This window comes from Pongo abelii, chromosome X (assembly GCF_028885655.2).
Source record: "Pongo abelii isolate AG06213 chromosome X, NHGRI_mPonAbe1-v2.0_pri, whole genome shotgun sequence".
NCBI lineage: Eukaryota > Metazoa > Chordata > Mammalia > Primates > Hominidae > Pongo > Pongo abelii.
Window position 1 is genome coordinate 24,961,119 of NC_072008.2, and position 13,320 is coordinate 24,974,438.

A 13,320-nucleotide genomic window follows, 5' to 3' on the forward strand; every position below is an offset into this window, starting at 1 on the left:
GTGTTAAAAACCATTTGAGCATATTTGTATGGGTCTATTTCTGGACTCTTTGTTCTCTTCCATTGATCTCTCTGTTTATTCTTTTGCCAATACCACACACCTTGATTACTGTAGCTTTATAGTAAGTCTTGTATAATGCAATTCTTCCATTTTATTTTTTTCAAAAATGTCTTAATTCTAGTTCGTTTGCCTTTCCATATAAATTTTAGAGTCAGCTTGTCCTTATCAACAAAATTTTTATTGGAATTGTGTTAAATCCATATCAATTGGGGAAGAATTGACATCTTTATTATGTCAAGTCTTCCAATATATGAACACTTTATGTCTCATTTATTTGGATCTTCTTTGTTTTCTTCCATTAACATTTTATAGTTTTCAGCTTATGGGTCCTGTACATGTTTTGTTAGATTTATATACCTAGGGAGTACCTTTTGGTTCTCAAAAGAGTACTGAGGATCCATGAAATGTTAAAAATATTCTACATAAATGCATTGTTAATATGTAGCCTTTAAATTTTATTTTGTAAATCTTTATTGATTAGTTCAAATATTCAGCCACATAATACTGCCAAGTTTTTAAAATACCAGCTTTTGTATTGTAATTTTACTTTTGTAAAATTCATAGATTTACATAAATATCTGTATGTGTATATATGCCTAGAGAGATTTCTAAAAGGATTTTTAAGGGTTTGAAAACCCTTAAAAAATACATGTTAATGAATTCTAATGTACCACTGAATAGTTAACATGTAATTACCATGTGCTATATATGAGAATATGAAAGTAAAAGGTATATATACTTTCACGCCTATATCAAGTTGATTGTGTACTTATAAATAAGAAGGGAGTTAAATTTCTAAAACACAAAAATGAGTTCTCATGTGACCCAAAATAATTTTTGGAAAGCAAAAATATCAATTGTATCTTCTTCATATTTATACATTTTTAGTGGGAATTTACCATGCTTCTTAAGTCTTCAGATTTATTGCTCACTCTTGACAAATAGTGGATCATTAGCATTGCTCAACCTTGCCTGTTCTCTGTTGTGAATATGATTGTATAAACCTAGGTGAGGAGTAGTTTGTATAGAAATGTCATCTTTCCTGTATCTCTTCTAGGGGACCTGCCTAATGATTTCATGACATCATCTGATCCAGTATGCTGAGGAATTATGGTCTTTCCAAGCTTTTAAAGTAGTTTTGAGATCTTCAGTTCTGTCACTACCCTCTCAACCTTGACTGTGACTCACCATAGTCTCTTTTGGACTAGCTTCAGTTTTCCATCTATAGGAAGTGCCTAGTTTTTTGCACAGCCTAGCACTCCATGAGCAGGGCCTGAAAGTCAAAATGGAGCAATCCCTAGGCATTTCTCAATATTCCTTGTAGGAATCAGGTGACAGAAATGGGATTCTGCAACTTCTTCAGCATATAGGAACTTGAGTGAAAATACAGGACTGCCCATCTTTTGGAATGTTTTGGCCTTCTTCACAGTTCCTGTGGGAACTTTGAAAATTTTTCAAATTTGTTTTACTTAGCTACCTGTCTACACAAGCATGTCATTACTGAAGTAGGCTGTCTGGACCCTCCTCCCTAAACACCATTTTCTCTGCTCTCACACACCAAAAGTATTTAAAGTGCCTTCAAAAAGTGATTTTAAAAGGAGAGGATTCCATTATGTTAATATACATTGTATTTTACACAGTACCTTGCAGTTTTCAAAGCATTTTTTATACTGTACCTAGTTTGTCCCTCACAGTATTCCTGTGAGGTATTCAGAGCAATACCCTCCAGTATTTCCCAGGCCAGGATGACCAAAGCCCACAAGTTGTCCACATTGGATATCATGGTGTTGTATTATATTCCACTTACATTGCCTTTTCCTCCATTCTCACTGCTTTAATTCAATTCCTGGTCATCTCGTTCTTAGCTTGCTAATCGATCTCCCTTGTCTTTGTATCAGTCCATTCTCTATATCATTTCCAGGATTATTTTTCCAAAACAGGATAAATAATGTCATCTTCCAGCTTAAAAACCTCCTGTGGTTGTTCATTTCTTACAGATTAAAATTCAGATTTGGGAGCACTGCATTAGGCCCCAAGCCAGCCTTTCCACCTTCTCTACCCTCAGTATCCCTTGCAGACCATCTGCCTGCCACACTGGAGAGCTTGGCATTCCTCAGAGATCCCTTATGCTTGACTATCTCCACACTTTCACTCCTGCCATCTCCTCTGTGTAGTACTATAGCCCACCACTTGTGACATCCCACTTTGTGAAATTCTTCTGCCTTCAGTGGTACGGTCTCTGGAAAGCCTTCTTCACTCAGCTCTCCAGGCAAAATGTCTTACTGTTTTCTGCATGCTCTCATAACCTTTTGTACACTCCTCTGTGGCAGCACCTACTGCCAAGTTGATTGGCTCTTTTTCCCCCACAGGCCTTGAGCTCCTTGTGAACACAAGCTGTGCTGTGTTGTGTTGCGTTTAGCTTCATGTCACTTGAGCAAAGCATAGTGCCAGGGACATGGCTGACACAGGATTTGCTTATTTGAGCAAGGGAGTGATTTTTGGAACCTTCAGAAAAGCTGTGGGTGTAGTATTTATGTTTGATGGAATATCCAATTCTTACTTTTTATTGTTAATGACTTCACAGCCAGTGGATGGCATTTTCTAAAATGTCATCTTTAATCTCTTTTGCTGTCTAAACTTCAGTCACCTTAGGAATCTCTAAGAAGTTAAACTTAGTCTTGCATCATACACATACACATATTTTGCAGGTTTTCACCTTAAAATTATTTTCTGTGTTTCTAGCTTGTTCTTGAACCACAGGTGTGGTATTAATCTTTTCTTTTACTTAATAGCATCTTTCCTGCCCTCAAGACCATGACCAGGAAACTGGCTTCTTAGCACCAAGGCTGATTTTCAAATTCTTGTTGGTTTAGGTTCTCTTAAAACTAGGCAGTCATATCTTTTTCCTATTAACACCATAATTAAATACCCAGAGCACAGTTTTGAGAAGCCCTTAGCACCATGTGTATATGCATGTGTATTTGTCTGGTTTTGCATGCTCTTTTCCTAGCCCTAGCATGCACAAGTGCACTCTTGCACAGGAATGACAGAGCCTAGTTGGCTTTTGCCTCCTTTTGGAGAGCTGTTATATTTATTGGTCATATGCACAGTGGACTTCCTTCCTGTTCCATACTTGACTGGTAGTTATGGAGCACCTAATGGTCTGACAGAAGAAGATAGTTCAGCAGAGAAGGGCTCATTACAGAATTGTATGGCCTTGATTTCAGGAAACCTGTCCCCTCTGTCTACCTTCAGAATGGCTATTTCCCATTTTTGGAAGATAACTTGAGTATGTGGGTACAGAATTAAGTATTTTCGGATAATAGTAATGCAGTGTTTCATTTCTGTTCTGGGGTTGCTAGTAGAAGCAACTCTGTAGGAATAAGCTAGAGCAAGGAGTGGACATGAGTTTAGATGGCTTTTCTTTTTGTCAGACCATCACTAGCCATTGATAGAAGAGCTGTACTTTTGTGTTACTTTCCTTTTATCTTTAACAGATAGAGTGAAATATAATTTGCAACACTTGGAACCTTGTAAAAGACAACCAACCAAACAGATAACAAACCAAAAAGAAATCATCTAAGTCACACACTGGATAAAGCTTTCTCTGAGCAGCCTCTGACTCCTTGGACAGCAGTCCCTCCCCTTTCAGAATCCTAACACCCTGTCCCCACCACCACTCTCTCAGTGTTTCTGTTGAGGGCAAGAGTCAGACACCTAGCTTTTGTGTTTGGCTTTAAAATCAAAGTTGTTTTATCATGTTAAACTGCCAGGACCATGTCTTCTTGGTGTAAAACCCCTGAAACATCTATTACAATGCCATAGACTCAGCAGATACTCAGTTGTTGTATTTTTTTATTTTTGTTTTGTTTTGTCTTTTTTTGAGACAGGGTTTCCGCTCCCTTTGCCCAGACTGGAGTGCAATGGTGTGATCTCAGCTCACAGTAACTTCTGCCTCCCCAGCTCAAGCGATTCTCCCACCTGAGCCCCCCAAGTAGCTGGGGCTACAGGCAGGTGCCACCATACCCAGCTAATTTTTGTATTTTTGTAGAGATGGGCTTTCGCCATGTTTCCCAAACTGATCTTGAACTCCTGGGCTCTAGTGATCTGCCTGCCTCAGCTTCCCAAAATGCTGGGATTACAGGTGTGAGCCACCACACCCAGCCAACACTCGATTTTATGTGAAGTCACACTCTCTAGAAGGATCTGAATTCCATTTCTGTATTTATAAGCATGTAGATTATAGGAACAACTCATTTTCTAAACTAATGCTTTACCTGGTTCTCTTTTGTGTGATTTGAGGCCGTCATCACAGAAGTTAGATATCCATCACGATGTTTGTCTTTTTTTTTTTTTTTTTTTTTAACACGTTACCTCATTTATTCTCACAACATGCCTGTGAGGTAGGGAGGGGCAGGGACTGTCCCTGTTTTACAGAGGAGGAAGTTGAGGCACACAGAGGTCAAGTGACTTGCCCAACATCAAAGACGGCAGCCAAGCTGGAAATGGGCCCCGGAGCAGGCCCTTGGTTCACCTGGGGGTGGGGGGGTTCCCCCTGCATCAAGCGCCAGCCAAGAGGATGTCTCGGATGCCAGAGAGGCACATACACAGCATAGAACAGCCCCTCAGGTACTGAGCTGGCCCCTGCCCTCCCCCACCCCGCCCTGCAGGCCCAGGCCATTGCAGCTCAGGGCTTATGACACCCTGGGAGTGGGATGGGGGGCAGGAGAGAGAGAAGGATAATTGGGGTAAAAAAAAAAATAGAACAGAAAACTCAGAGGCTGGGCAGATGGGCCCTTAGGAGTTGGGGGGAGGGGGTGGAGACCAAAAAAAAAAAAAGGGCTGCTTACACACAAGGTATATATTTTTACACACACTTGTATACACACCTAGATATAGTACATGTAAAAATATATGCTATTCACACACCCGCCTCCTGTCAGGTGTCCCAAGAGCCAGCGGCGGCAGCGCTGGGTGGGCATGGGTGAGCAGATGGGCGTTTGTTAACTCTACACTCTAAGGTCTATGTGCATATGTACGCATACATACAGACACCGCCGCCCGCCCCTCGGGCACCGGACACAGGCGTGGCTGAGGACTGACAGCCCCCTGGAAGCCACTCGGGAGTCCTAGATTTTGCTGAAGGAAGAAGGGGCTGGAGTGTGATAACTGTGGCTTTGTCTCATTTCCACCCACCAAGACTAAAACTTCCCTCATCTGCTCAGCGGTGAGTCCTGCCTGACACTGCCCAGGGCTGGCAGGGCACCTCCCAGTGAGGCGCCTCCATCTGCGTGTGTGTGTGTGCGCGTGTGAGGTTGTGTGTGAGCACTTGGCGGGGGAGGGAGGGGACGCATGTCCATCTCTCTGTCCTCTGGGCCCTCAACCGCAGAGAGGGCTGAGACCTAGAAAGCTGCTTGCCACAATGGTGACCACTGTGTGAGCTCTGAAGGGAAAAGAGAAAAACATAAGAATGAAAATCCAAGGTCAGAGCGGGGGTAGCTGGGGAAAGGAGGGACATGGCAGGTGCCCAAGGCTGCCCTTGGACTGTCATCATCTTGTAAACAAGCTAGTGTGAGTTCTCATCAGATAGAACAAGTAAAAAGACCACAGTCTGGAGGCTGGGCCGGGAGTTGCCGACGTCCATCTATCTAGTCCACCATGGCCAGCAAGAGGAAAAAAAAAGTTTTCTAGTTTCGTGACTTTTGTTGATTTTTTTTGTGAGTAAAATCTTCATAACCTAAATCTGGGAGGGACCCAAAAAAGCCAAATTTTGAGCCCTTGTATGCGTCAATTTGAAAGTTGGCTAAGGGTCTCTAGACAGAATAACCATAGCAAAGGTTGAGAAAACTCTTCCGTTCGCACTTAGTTTTTGTGTTTTTTAATAATTTGAAATCTTTTTTTTCCTCCTGCATGGTCTCAGAGCCTGGTCTGGGCCTCCGGGACATAAATCTCGATGCTGTCCGCGCTCTCGGTGGCTGAGTTCTGCCGCACAGAAGCTGCCTGCTTGGCCGCCAGGAGTCTCTTGCGGGCCTCCTGGCGCTGCTTGTCGCTGGCGTCTGAGGCCTTGTCGTGGCTCACTGCCGGCTTGGATTTGGCTGGCTTCTTTGGGACCGGAGGGGGTGGTTTCTTCTCTTCCTTCCTCTTCTCGGGGGTCTCCACCAGCTGCCAGCTGTTGGCCTTGAGGTGGTAGAGTTCATCGAACTTCATGCTGATGTCCTCGATGGACAGCTGTAGCAGGTCCCAGAACCCTGCCAGGTCCTGGGCTGTGGGGCGTGGGTTGGCATCAGGGTTCAAGTTTTGCTCACAGAGGCCCCGGAACTGCTGGAATTTCTGGGACATCAGTAGCTGGGCACTGCCCACAGCACTGAGGACTTTTCCTAAGACTTCTTCAGAGAGGTTGTTCTCTTTGGTCTCCTTGTCCATCTGGCAGCACCAGCCTTCCAGCCGCTCCGTTTCTGCCTGCAGTAGCTTTAGGAACCAGTAGCCGTCTCGGCGGCAGGCCCCTGGCTGTGCCGGCTCTGCTGGGGAGCTGGAGGAGGTCTCGAGCCAGGGGTCGGGTGGGGGCAGCGAGGACGCCTCTAGGGCAGGGTCGCTGTTGTCTCCATAGGAGAGGTTGCGCTTGATCTGGGCAATCTTGGGGGCCTGCCGGGGACCGGCATCGATGCTGATGGAGTTGGGGTGAGGGGTACAGTCCGGGAGGCTCCTCTCAGATGACTTACAGCTTGAGTCATTGGCATCCTGGGTATCCGAGTCTGTGTCCCGTCGGGAGGACATACTGTGAGAGGGAACGCTGCTTCGCTAGTCGTCCTCTACCTGAACCCCGATGGACTGGAATTTGGTAGCGGGACTGGGCTCCTCTTTTGGCACTGGCTGAATGCAGTCAACTTGTATTCCTATTGATGACAGTTTCCTTTTGGGGGCGGCCTTGGGGTGGGACTCAGAGCTGGTCAGCGTCCCTTGTTCACTTTTCAGAGCTGCATGTTTTGGGGGTGGCTCTGGGGCCTCAGCGGCTGGGGCGACTCCACCCTGTGTCACGCTGGGCGGTCGGGTACTGCTGTCCAGGCTGTCCGACAAGTTGCTCAGGCCCGAATGGCTAGTCACCTCGCTCTTGTGGTCCTGGCTGTCCAGGTAGGTGTCCTGGGCAGACTCAGTACTGCTCTGGACTGTGACTGAGATGAACGGCTTTGAAGTGGTGCATGGAGGGACCGGTGGTGGGGTCTTCTTATACGCCACTAGGCATGATGAACCCTCCTCCCTCACGCAGCCCAGCCCGAGGCTCCGGTTTTGTACTGATGTTTGTCTTATGAGAAGAAAAGATGGGCTATTCGGAAGAAACAAATCAGGTTTTGGTAATACTAAGAGAATCAGTTGTATATTTCAGAAATTTAGGGAACCTTTTTATTTGTTGAATTTATAAGTAAGACATGCATGATATCTAACCGTTACCTAACCAGAGAATTTACTTCAAGCTAAATTTTGAACTGCATAAATGTTAACATGTTTATGAGAACGGGTTCTAAGCAATTCTTCTTTTTCAGTTGTGGTGCTAAATGTCTGTAGTAAAAATTATATAAATATATACTTGCATCTTTATGTATATTTCTTTAAAAATTTGTTTTATGATCTAAGGTTTAAAAAATTTGATAATGCTGGCTATATGCACACTTTTTTTTAAGTCAGGAATCGTTCCTTTTCTCCTAAAGTAGACAATCAAAATAAGCAGTTTGAAGAGATGGATTTAAGACAGCAAAATTGTTGTATCTTCAGCTGTGTAAAAGAAATACTGTACCTTGGACCAGAAAACGTATATTAGTGATGGTTTGGTTAGTGACTGCAAAAGCAAAATAAATACCATAGTATAAAATATAGTTTCACATGACAGCATGTTTGACTAGTACTAAACATCTGCATTTAGGGAGCAGTTAGTACTAAAATGTGTTCTGCTTCTTTGCATGAAAATACATTAATATGAAATCTTATAGTGCCTTTCTCACTGATTAATATTAGGGAGTGGTCTGGTCAGGTCTTGTTGATAATTTGTTTTCTAGAAATGTGAGGAAAAAGCATTTTTCACAAACCTATCCAAAAAAAGTTGCCTTATTTCTCCTCCTTAAGCCTTTCAATGACTTTGCAGAATAAGGTTGCATCATTGTTTATTTTGGATGTAGAAGGTTGATCAGAACATCGCTTTTTACTGTAAAACGGCAGTGTAATGAGTTAAATAATAAACTTACATGCACAGGGAGATGTTCTTCCTGTGTTAGAGTTAATCTTTAAACAATCTCTAGCATTAAGAAAAAAGATACTGTTGAAGACCCCAGATTGCAAAAGCAGTGCCACTTCTTCTGAGAGCTTTGGGGCAATCCTCTGATGTGTAATTGCTTTACATCAGTCACAAGAGAGAGACAAGAATGTGCTTTCCTTGAACTTAACAGTTTGGGCAATTTTCTATAATCCAGTAAATACAAATTGTAGCTTGATTATTCATCTACGTCTGTCAAGCAAATTTTAATGGATGAATGAATGAGTCAAATCTATGCGTGGAAATATACAAATGTGCAAAATATGGGTCTAATTACCAGGCTGCTGAATTTACACAAGGTCAGGTAAACAAGGCACCAGTGTAATGATTATTAATTGTTAATAATGCCTTTGGGAAAACATTCACATTTTCCTTCTGAATACCTAACAGTTTGCCTTTCTAGTCATTTTAAACTCTGAAAATTTTAGCTGGTCTAAAAAAACAAAAACATTTTTGTCCTACTTTTATCCTTTCTCTGTAATTGCTTACTCATTTTTTTAGAATAAAGGTAAAATGTAATACATTTTTGAGGACCCTGTTGAAAATCACAGTTTAATATGATGGTGAAAGAATTAAGGGGGGTAGCATACTCACAGAGCAGAATGAAATAGCTGCTATCTTTTGTCTTCATTGAAGGGAAGAGTATGCCCCCCTCATCTTCCACCCTCTTTTCAAACCTAATCGACATTCTACAACACAAAACCAAGGTGGTAATAAAGGAAAGGAAATCAAAGCAGGCTTTTTTCCCCTCTATTTACCATAGTAAGTCAACATTTGACTCTGTCTTGATATTCTATAAAATGAATGTTGGAAAAAGAATAATATCAATGAGTAGTTTCCCATCGAAATGCCCAAGGGCCGAAATAATTGAGGGAATACTTGCCAAGGTTTTTCTTAGTTCAGTAACTCTTGATCACTGTGCAGTTGTGTAGCTGTGCTATCATTAAGGGCTCTCCATGTCTGGAAGGACACCCCCCTCTCCCAGCTTTAATCCAAAAGTCATAAATTGTAGAACTAACATGTCGTCTACGGGTCACCCAGGCGAAAACACTGCATCTTGAGAAATCTATCTTTCTGCCACTGTGCTTTGAAAATCTTTTGAATATTTTGCATTAATGGTGCTCCCGCAGTCTCTTGCTGGGCTCTCTCCTCATCTTCACAAGCTCCATATTCAGAAGTTTTTCCTCATAGTTAATCTAAACATTCTTCTCTCTGTTCTAGGCCTCACTTCTTATTACGTACCTGTGTTCAGTGTTACATGAGTATACCCACCTTCCTTTATGGTTTTTTCCCCAAGTATTTTTAAGTAGCACTCATATCTCCCTTTCATTTTCGTTTTTCTGGAACTCTTTCTTTCTTTCTTTCTTTCTTTGAGACGGAGTCTCGCTCTGTCACCCAAGCTGGAGTGAAGTGGCGCAATCTCGGCTCACCACAACCTCTACTTCCCGGGTTCAAGTGATTCTCCTGCCTCAGTCTCCTGAGCAGCTGGGATTACAGGCGCCTACCACCACGCCTGGCTAATTTTTGTGTTTTTAGTAGAGACGGGGTTTTGCCATGTTGGCCAGGCTGGTCTTGAGCTCCTGACCTCAGGTGATCCGCCCGCCTCGGCCTCCCAAAGTACTAGGATTACAGGCGTGAGCCACCGCGCCTAGCTGGAACTTTTTATTTTTAATCGTGATTGCTCTTTGTGGTTAGATTATAGTGTATGTAAGCCAAATGAATTTGAGCAAATTTTTTACCTTAACTCTGTAGTTAGCATCCTGTCCTATTTTGTATACCACTCTAGAATATAACATACACTTTATACATATTTGTGAGTGCTATAGTGGTTTAATTAAATTTATGTAGCATTGTAGCCAAACTCTTTATTCTGGCATTTGAGACATTATAAATCCAACCTTCCCTTTTCACACTCTATCATCCAGCAACACTGCCAAATTACCATTCCTCTAGACAGACCTCCTTGTTTTCACACAACTGCAGGGATTGTCGTCACCCACTTGCCATTTTTATCTTTGTCAATTCTCCTTCACCTTTAAGACCTAAACCCATCTCACTTCTAGGAAGCCTTTTGTGGACATCACAGCTATGGAATGTTTTTTCTTTTTTCCTCTGAATCCCTAAAGAACTTTAAAAGTATAACTTTTCTCCCCCCGTTTTCTTTAATATAGTCCCTTATAGTTGTTCTTTTATTTGGCAAATCATTTTGTTCCCTATAAGGTTGTAGACTTCTGGAGAACAGGGGAAAGAAGAAAGACTAATATTTTTTTAGCTGCCAAACACTTGCTAAATATTTTTTACATATGTATGTTTTTAAATGGTATCATTTAATTCTTGCAGCAACCCTGTGAGGTGGGTGGTATTTTTTCCATTTTTACAGATAAGGAAGCTGAATCTTGTAGTAAACACAACCAATGTTAGAATGGTAATAATACATTGTAGAGCTGAGATTTAAGTTTGGGCTTCTCTGATTTAAAGCCTATATGCTCTTTCCAGAAAGCCTCCTCCATAAAAGTGACAGTTTGCTTCCTAATCTGCCAATTTACTAGAAAGTTCAAAAAACAGAATAGGTGTTCAGTAAATGATTAAATTTATGACTGTGGAAATCTGAATTGCTTTGACTTCATTTCTTTCGCCCATCAGCTAATGGTAATATGAATCAGCAATAAAATAGCCAAAGCCTTAGTAAGGGCCCTCTGTATTCTCACCAAAGGCTAGTACATGAGAGGTTGACAGTTGTACTCCAACATTAAGGCTGTTTACTTGAGACAAGTTTTTTTTACTTGTTTGTCTGTTTTTAAGCTTTTCTCTTGTTGATTCCAACATTCATTGATATTGCTAAATGTCACTTTTCTCACTTAGTATTTGTATTTCATTTTAAGAGAGTAAATTTCATTATATAATACAATAGTAGCAGCATGAATAATTTATGCCTCTGTCAAGGAACTATTAAAACACAGAGATTTTTAAATATGCATATTCTAAACTTCATATAAAAACTAAGGAATGGAGTTTTTATTTCCTCTCTGAGTGTTTATTCAGGAGTAAACCTGGGCACTTACTAAAAAGCTATGGTCTTACTGACTTCAATTTAGATGGAATGCTGAGTTGTAATTATGTCTATAGATAAGGAGAAATTGGTGTTTTATCTTTAGTAGAAAATCAGCTGATGTACTTTTTGGGGGCTTTTTACATTTTTTATTTAAAACAGGCATTTTTATGAGGTGTATTTATTCTCAAAGAATTAATGATTATAAGAATTAAGAAGGATGATTGCCAACCTAAGAATGAAAAGAACTTTGATTTGATGAGCACAAGCAATGGGACTGAGCTTTGGGGTGACAAAAATATGATGTTTTAGGTATCTGGGGTTTCTTCTTATCAACTTCCGCGCATATTGATAAGTTCAGCCTATTTTGTAAACAGTTACTAATGCCGTAATGCATTTTCCCATATTTTCCATCTGAATTTTTTACTATTATTGATTGAAGATTCAATTGAGAAATGTGTTTAGAACCCTGCTTTCCGTGGTAATCACAGAAGTCAGTGGGAAGACAAGAAAATTGTATTGAAAGAAATTGTGTGCGTGTGTGTTTTGTGTTTCAGCATAGATTATCTCTGCCAAAATAATAGCTGTCATTTTGTTTTTGTTATATTAGTGGCCCGTAGCTTACCACTACTCCTTTTGCCTTAGTTTTGCTTCTGAACGCTGGCTATTCCCATCAGCAAGAAGACCTTTTTAATTGAATGTCCAAATTTGAATGATTCTTGTCCTAATATCATTATAATCTTGATCCATTTCAAATTAGAGATCCCTAAGGTTGACTTCTCACCTCAGCTCAACAACCCTTTAACATTCAGAGACTTTGAAACTTCACTTCTGTTTAGAATTTCATATCATGCCCATCATGGGGGGAAAAGATGGAAGATGTATACGCTGAGCCTATAGGACTTCCTGCAGTGCTTATTAATCCTTTATGGATCATTTGAAATGTTTCTAGTTTATTTAAGCTTTGCTGCTTGTATCAGATTGTTCCTACAAAAAAAGAAAAAGTGATCATGCTTTGAATTTTTAAAAATGATCTCACTTTCAAGCAAAAGCACTTTTATGCTCCATTAAAGTTGAATTTGCCAAACTCTTACATCGCATTAACACAAGCTTTACTGGATAGATAAACGTGTTGTTCAAAGACCGACTTGAACTTTACCAAACTGCTTATTAAGATTTTTATCTTTATTCTTCTTATGTCTTAAATTATTTTAAAATAGACTAGTAAAATAGACTAGATAGGCCTAAAAGTACTACTTTAATGACAAAGTAATTTCTTCATTTGCTGTAAAAAAAAATAGTATAGATTGTAAGGTAATTGTTATATGAAGGCAAAATTAACGAAAATATTTTGATCAGTTTTATATTTTTTATATTTGTTTTATATAGTATCAATATCACAATAAAACTTGATTTTATTTTTTAATTTGCATAAGTGATTTATTGTTTTGACGTTTACAATTTTTGTTCTAGTCTATCATGCATCTTTGAAAATTCAGTATTTTCTTGAAATGTTTAGTAGGTCAGCCAATAAATTGACTTTTTTTTATCCTTCTCAATTTAGTGGGTTTTTCAATATGTGTAGGACATCTTCTGTTTTCTATGAATGATAGTGTTATACTCTTTGTTTCTATTTATTTTGTGACGATTTTAGCTTGGAAATAATCTTGGAATGTGTATCTTTTTGACCTAGAGTTACTTGGAAAGTTCTAGTCTCATTTGTACTATGTTTTCTGGCTCCCTAATACAATTATAAGGACTTGGTCTTTTCGTTTTTAGTCTCCTTAGCCTTGAGGATTTAATTTAATGTGTTTGTTCTTCAGAAAGAATGTAAGCTAGTTTTCTACTTGAAATGTCTTTTTGTATTTTTAAATACATGAAACCTTTACAAAGGATTTGTTTTATCAAA

General features: G+C 40.2%; 2 protein-coding genes across 11 annotated transcripts in view; one reads left to right on the top strand and one right to left on the bottom strand.

The window, feature by feature from the left end:
• POLA1 (DNA polymerase alpha 1, catalytic subunit) overlaps nucleotides 1–13,320 on the top strand; it is a 304,169-nt gene that overhangs the window by 161,364 nt on the left and 129,485 nt on the right. The window lies entirely within an intron of this gene.
• Nucleotides 5,928–7,337, bottom strand: LOC103889023 (disks large-associated protein 4-like). Its single transcript, XM_054544434.2, has one exon. The coding sequence runs from the start codon at nucleotides 6,832–6,834 to the stop codon at nucleotides 5,977–5,979; it is 858 nt and encodes a 285-aa protein (XP_054400409.1). The 5' UTR covers nucleotides 6,835–7,337; the 3' UTR covers nucleotides 5,928–5,976.